This window comes from Solanum tuberosum, unplaced genomic scaffold (genome assembly GCF_000226075.1).
Source record: "Solanum tuberosum cultivar DM 1-3 516 R44 unplaced genomic scaffold, SolTub_3.0 scf00085, whole genome shotgun sequence".
Classification (NCBI taxonomy): domain Eukaryota; kingdom Viridiplantae; phylum Streptophyta; class Magnoliopsida; order Solanales; family Solanaceae; genus Solanum; species Solanum tuberosum.
Window position 1 is genome coordinate 784806 of NW_006239014.1, and position 7191 is coordinate 791996.

Consider the following 7191-nt stretch of genomic DNA (forward strand, 5'->3'; position numbering starts at 1 on the left):
TGTTCAAAATTAAATTATTTTCTTTAAATATTAGAACAAATAATTATATCTCGAATTTAATAATTAGTAAAATAAATTTAATTCAATTTTTTTTCTAAAATATTAGAACAAATAATTAAATCTTGAATTTAATAATTAGTAAAATAAATTTAATTCAATTTTTTTTCTAAAATATTAGAACAAATAATTAAATCTTGAATTTAATAATTAGTAAAATAAATTTAATTCATTTTTTTTTTCAAATTCATCAAATAAGATTAAATTATTTGCTAAGTTGATAGAACCCTTTTAAAACATTTATTTTCATAAAATGATATTTATGGTCAACAGAGTAACACACAACTCTAAGGAATATTTGCAACCTTTAATCACTAGGCTAAACCTTTCACTTATGTCAAGAGGTGTTAATATTTTTATGTATATTTATTAAATTAAAATTTAATCTCTATGTATAATGTAATGTAATTTTTCGTTGAAGGACGTGGCTTGACACCCCTTGGTCAAGGGTGGGTCCGCCCCTGTTTGTAGTGAAAAAAATTAAAAATTAGAACAATTTTTTTTAAGAATAGTATTAGAAAGTCAAATGATTAAAGACACAAATTTTATAGTAGCGTCGACAATGGCGGGTGAATTTGGTAAAGCAATTTCGTTTCGATCCAAGAATTTCAATTTTCACATTCGATTTTCCCGCCATCTAAATGAACGATAGAAAATCTATTATTACAAGATAGAGAAAATCCGTAAACAAAATCTATTACCAATAAACTCTGTGCTGTTACCTACTCGCATTTGTTTGAATCTCTGAAAAATTAGAAGTAGCTAAAACCTTTGAATTCGTTAATCTGCGGGATACAATGGCCGTGATTTCAGGTTCTGAGCTGAAGAGTAGTAAAATGAAGAGCTCCCCTATGAAGAAAAGAAAGCAAAAATCTGACCCGGATGCTGCTGATGGCAAATCATGTCACCAGGTAACTCCACTGATTTTGTGCTTGTGCTTTTGTATACCCTTTTCATTTTGTGCTTACCTTATGTTGTAGTAATTACAAGGAAACATAATAAAGAAGATATGGGGTTTTGGTAATGTGTTGTAAAATTAGGAAAGAGATGCATGGATTGCTGTTAATGCTGTTATACTATGAGTTGGATTGTTTGATTCCAAATGTAGAATAAGTGATTTTAGATTATTAATTAGTTCGACTAGTGAATGTATTGTCCTTGATTAGGTTTATTTATAGATTATAAAGGGTTTCTAGGGTTTCGATTCAATATCGAGTGTAGTGTAGCATCGGACATGTCATTTGTTAAGATTTTGGGTGTAGTGAATCATGTTTTTGTATTAGCAACCAAGCATAATTGAAAAGCTATGCTCTTTTTCTAGTGTTGGTTTCACTGGAGAGGTAAAGTTCTTTCTTATGGAAGAGTCTAAAACTGAACAATGATTTGGGGGAATTTCCTTATATTTTCAAGTAAAAGTTATTATTTGAACACTTTAATTTGGAAAGTGTGTTTGAAGTAAGACAAACTTAATGAAACTTTATGCTTCATTACTTTGGCTAATTTGAGCTGTCATTTGTATTGACATGCTGCTCCTGCATCACTTGTTCTGTGTTACTTGCTGCATATCATTGCAGATTAATGAACCTACCACCATTTACCTTTTGTTCTTTCAGCATCTATTGTACTAACTTCTACCAAACTTCATGCAGTGCCGCCAAAAGACTACTGCCTTTGTGGTTGGGTGTAAGAACAAGCAAAAAGATAAACTCTGTGCAATTAATGTATGTCATAAATGCCTATCAAACAGGTTTGGAACTTTCCGTTTTCATTTGTTCTTAGAACCTGTATTCTTCTTATCTTAAATGTGTACTTATATTTTGTGAGCTTTTAAATTAGGTATGGTGAGAAGGCAATGGAAGTATCACTTTTGGAGGATTGGAAATGCCCAAAATGCAGAGGCATTTGTAACTGCAGTCTTTGCATGTGCGTCGCCTTCTTTAGTTTGTTCTTGCTATTTTTTTTCTTTTAAACAAGAATTGGAGATGGTCTCTGGCACTTAATCTTGATTATTTACTGACTCAATTCTCAGGAAGAAACGGGGTTGCCCACCCACTGGTCAACTTGTGCACACAGCGAAGGCAACTGGATATTCTTCTGTTTCAGATATGCTGCAGTTTACTGGGATTGACAATATTGATCAAACCAAAGTTCTGAAAGACAAGAGTGGCTCACGGAAAAAGATCAATATTTCAAACAATGTAATGTTGCTTTTATATAATTATGGCACTGGTAACAGGAAGTATTTGTCTGTTTGTTAGCTCTTATACCTTGTTACTCAATATTGACAGGAGGAAATCATAGTTTCTTCAGAAAATAGCGAGAAGGAAAATTGTATTGAAGAGGTGAGTGACATAAATGTGAATTCTTTTGCCTTGTCGAAAAATCCCAGTGATAAGCAATCTGCGGGATGTAAAAGGAAAAAGGCTAGTGTAAAGCCTGATGGCACATTGTCAAAGGATAATGTAGTGAATGACCTTGATGGTCCAAATGATGGTGAAAAGAAACCAAAAAAATTGATGCAAGGACAGCCAAAATCAGAATTTGACAGCAAGAGAGGCGATTCTGCATCAGTGAAAGAAACTCTATCAGAAGAGTCTCAAGATTTCAGAAAGAACAAGGAGGAAAGATCTCTCAAGGAAGGTTCTGTGAAAGATAACATTATTGAAAATAATGATCCTTTTGCCTTGATTCCATTGCCCCAGGGAACTGCTGTGACAGCTGTTGGTGACATTGATTTACAGCCAGGAGATGTTGGGAATGCTTTACAATTTTTAGAGTTTTGTATGGTTTTCGGAAAGGCAAGTAACTTAATACCCATATAAAATTCTATTATGGCATCTTGTTAAAAATATTTTACATGCATTGATGCTGTAATGTGGATGAACACTAGTCAAAGCATCATTACTGAGTTTCATGCTTTCTTACACATTGGTGACCTTATTTGTCCATAGTTCATTATTTTATTTGTCTGTCAAAATCTTGGAAACTGGTACATGGGGTATGCCTGATGGCCAGCTGCTAAGCTGAACATTAGTTTTTCCCCATAATTGTTTTTGAAAATCTGTTTTTTAAGTATTCAGTTCTTTCTTATCAAGTGTGATTGCCTTGATTTGTTGCCTGTGGCTCTTTTCTGTTTCTAGATCCGTGGCATTTAGGAGGTCTACTCAATTAGTTGATCAAATTTTGCATTTCTCCATTATTCTTCTACTTTTCACTTATATAGATACTAGGCATCAAGAAGGGGCAACCACAAGCTGTTCTCAGAGATATATTGCAGGGGAGAAGTACGCGACGTGGAAAATGTTCTGTGACGATTCAGTTTCTTAGTAGCTTACTATCTTTCCTGAAAGAGGAGGAAGAGGAAATGTATATCTTTTTCTTCAGATTTGCTTGAGGAGCACCATCTCTTGCTTCTATTAACATTTGTATATAATTTTTTTTTCCAGATCTTCAGCAGAAACCTTGACAGAAGGGAAAAACTCATGGTATGCTGATATCAAAATGTTGATCTCGAAATCCCCCAGTGTTGCAAGAACCATGGGATTAGTTTCTTTAGGTAATGATGTTGAAGAATTTGAGAACTTGAATCCCTCAGAAAAGCTGAAGATGTTAACTTTTATCTGCGATGAAGTTCTTGGAACTGGGTAAGAATTGTCCTAGCCTTTTCCCTTTCCTCATTACATTTTTCTGTTTTTTTTTCTGTCTTTTTGTCGAAGTGAATTTATATATTTTTCTTTTCCAGAAAGATAAGGGACTGGATTGATGATCAAAACTCAAACTTTGCTGTAAAGGCAAAGGAAGCAAAAGAAAAAGTTGTTGCTGCAAAAAATGAGGTGTCGAAGATAATAATAATAATAAAAAACTTAAACCTCATTATGCTTCAAGATATGAAAGCTAATATATGAAATGTTATTACTTGTACAGGAGAAGCGCCTGAAGCAGAAAATGCAGAATGAGGTAGCTCAAGCCATTATTGCAAAGTGTGGTGCTCTACTCTCATTATCAGAACATGAAGCAATTTTTTCTGAAATTAAACGTGAATTAGCAGAAGCTCATGCTTCTGTGGTGGAGTCAATGAACACTTACTCCAAGTGTACGTGCTTAGTCTACATGCATGTTTTAAGTTAATTTATTTTTCCATATGGCTTGCATAAATGCGCATATATAATCAGTCATGCTAAAGTAAGCCCAACATGGAATGAGATATTACTAGATTTTTAGTTGTTCATGTGGGCGTTATGCCATTACCTTGATGATACAGTGAGTAGGTCGTCAGCCATTAACCCTCTTTCCGTAATATAATGACTAGTGAAAAGATGGAAAATCCTACTTTTCTCACAATCATAAAAACACCTGCTCCATGCAATCAGAGATGATAAAGAGAAGATGAGTACACCAAGCTCTGTCATGTAAAGAGAAACATAGCAAAACTACAGTAACATAGATTGTTATTTCCCCACCCAGGCTTTCACTTCATTCTTAAATAAGCTTTCTCTATGAGATATATGTGTTTGTTCATGATGGCTGGACTATTGTAACTTCATTGATCATATTGATCCTTTTCATATATTTGGGTTTTGACTATGTTTTTGTCTATAGGTAATCAAAGATCCGAAGCTGTTAGGACGGAGCCTTTCTTTTCAGGCACTGATGGTAAAGTGTATTGGACACTAAAATGCTATGGTGACAAATCCATTCTTTTATGTCAAGGTTGGTTCAAGCATATGACAGTTTACTCTATTTTTGGTAATTGGCATTTGAATGACCTTTATGCCTATTCCCTATGCAGATGTAGGAACCGGTGATACTGCTGAATCAGATGAAAAATGGTCTGCTTTTGATGCTGAACAGAAAGAAATCATTGAGAAGCACATTAATTCTTTAAGGTTGGTAATTCAAATACTATGCTTCATTAAACTGATAGAGATTTCCAACACTGAGTTCCCATTTATTCTAGCTGGCTATTTAACGATGCTGAATTTCAGGATTGCCCTGCTTTGTTGCCTAGAATAAGAAAACAAATGCATTGACTGGAATCGATACCTTTATAGACTTATAAGAGAATATTTGCTTTAATTGGTAGAGCGCAGGACATACAATATGAGAAATATCCCCTGAGAATAGATCTCTTAATCAGTTCATACTTCATACCATCCACTTTAAATCTTCCCTCATTCCTTTGCAGAAAGTTATGTCTTTGAAGAATCCACACAATAGATTTTCCTGGTTCTATTTTGACTTATCATAGAAAACAATAAGTTTCTCCTAGTTCTAGCGTTTGGTCAACGTAAGAGCACCTTATATATTCTGCTTCATTGTTCTGGAATATGCAAACTGTAGTACTCCCTTTCTGATTACTGCTTAAACCTCCTCTCATTGGGGGTGGACACTTTTCCACTGTTCTATCCTTCAGATAATCAGAAATGACCTTGGTATCTATCGTGATGTTTAATTGTCACTTGGAATTAGCAGACTAAGATGTGGACCTAGTTATAAAATCACTTTCTAAGTTGATCAAGTTCATGATATGTAGATTTTACTAATCTTCACAATAAATCATATTTCTTCAGGCGCAGGGTAAAGAGGAGGGTTAGAACTCCCAAGGTGCAGCAGAAACTTCTATCTCAGGAGAATGAAGCTACCCCTCAAGATCTTACTGATATTACTGGCACTTCCATGGAGGAATGTAATGAAGAGCAGCTTGTCTGATGAATGGTCTTTTTACCTGATCTTCCAGTGAGGGTGGGGGATGGAAAAAATATTACATTTACATTTCAATATGCTACCTTTTGGTTGCAACTTTCTAGACCATTGAATTGCAGTTGTATGTTAGCTTTGTATGTACTGTGCCTTATCCATATACTTGCTGTTCCTATTAAACTTCTTTTAATAGTAACATGATAATTTAATAGTAACAAACTTGTTGCTACTGGGTGTGCATTGTGGTGATCTGATATGTGTCTATATTGAGTAAAAAATTGAATGAAAAGGAAAAGAAAAAAGACAAGATGGAGTTTCTAGCTTCGAAGGCCAACATAAATTGTTGCAAATAAGCTAGTCGCATTTGGCTATTTTATCAGCCACTTATTGGCAAGAATACGTATGTTCTTGGGTAAGTAGAAGCAGGCGTCTTGCAATGTTGTGTGATGCGGGTATTGAACTTCATCCGTCTATTTTCAGTGGTTGTTAGACTAATTATATTGCATGAGGTTGAGTGTTGGTTAGTCAAGAACTCTCAAGATTAAAGTTATAGAAATGAGGATGTTGAGATGAATGTGAGTTTAATAGGAGAGATAAGATTAGAATTGAATATATTTGTGTTAAAGTGGAGTTGCCTTAATGGAGGACAAGATGCAAAAACAAGATTGAGATGATTTGGATATGTGAAGGGGAGATGCACATATAACTTTAGTGCGGAAATATGAGAGGTTGACTATATAGGGATGCTAGGTAAGCCGACAAAATATTGTCGGAGAGGAGATTAGAAAATAGATGACAACTTTAGCTTATCTAGGACAAGACCTTAGTTAAGAGGCTATAGAGGACACAAATTATGGTAGAAGATTAGTAAGTAGTTGAGTGTTGTCTCACTTATCTTTACATGCTAGTAGTTGTAGCATTACCCTTGTAGTTTCTTGTTCTTCTATTTCTACTACTATATGTTGTTTCTTCTACTTCGATTATATTATTATTTTGTTGTAGATAATGTTCCTGTTTCTCTTTCTAAAATGCTTTCTCATGCTATCTGTAGTATTTTGTCATGACTTCTGCACTTATGTTTTTTCTTTTCCTAGACTACTTTGTTATATTTTTTCTTGAGTCAAGGATGTAGCGGAAACAACATCTCTGCCTCCTAAAATAAGTAAAATATCTACGTATACACTATCCTTCCCAAATCCACTTCCCCAGATCTACTTAGAGAATTACATTAAATAGGTTATTACTGCAACCTTGTCTGGCATATTTGTCCACCTCCTTTAGTTGTTATATCTCATTTGTCCTTATCAACTCCTTATGTGTGCTTCATGTTTTTCTATTCTAGGTTGTTTTCCTGCATGTATTTTTGGTTGTTACAATTGTTTATCACCCTTTGGTACCTGTATTCATGTATCCTCCTTCCCTTGTTCCCTCTTT

General features: G+C 34.4%; 1 protein-coding gene across 2 annotated transcripts; it reads left to right on the forward strand.

Annotated features, from left to right (window-relative positions):
• The first annotated feature begins 595 nt into the window (after positions 1–595).
• LOC102580062 (uncharacterized) lies at positions 596–5986 on the forward strand. 2 transcript variants are annotated; one of them, XM_006346862.2, is made up of 13 exons: positions 596–968; positions 1707–1804; positions 1894–1980; positions 2087–2255; positions 2346–2399; positions 2760–2855; positions 3281–3423; positions 3504–3701; positions 3800–3890; positions 3982–4150; positions 4657–4767; positions 4847–4943; positions 5628–5986. In XM_006346862.2, the coding sequence occupies exons 1-13, from the start codon at positions 855–857 to the stop codon at positions 5764–5766; spliced, it is 1566 nt and encodes a 521-aa protein (XP_006346924.1). In that variant the 5' UTR covers positions 596–854; the 3' UTR covers positions 5767–5986. The 2 variants fall into 2 exon arrangements, with proteins under 2 accessions (XP_006346924.1, XP_006346923.1); XM_006346861.2 differs by having other exon boundaries at positions 2346–2855.
• The last annotated feature ends 1205 nt before the right edge of the window (positions 5987–7191 follow it).

What these genes read in the sequence shown, in the direction of transcription:
- LOC102580062 (XM_006346861.2), top strand. Translation starts at nt 855, where the DNA reads ATGGCCGTGATTTCAGGTTCTGAGCTGAAGAGTAGTAAAATGAAGAGC. An exon ending in ATGGCAAATCATGTCACCAG is followed by an intron (nt 969 to 1,706) that starts GTAACTCCACTG and finishes AACTTCATGCAG; the next exon opens with TGCCGCCAAAAGACTACTGC. An exon ending in AATGAACACTTACTCCAAGT is followed by an intron (nt 4,151 to 4,656) that starts GTACGTGCTTAG and finishes TTTTGTCTATAG; the next exon opens with GTAATCAAAGATCCGAAGCT.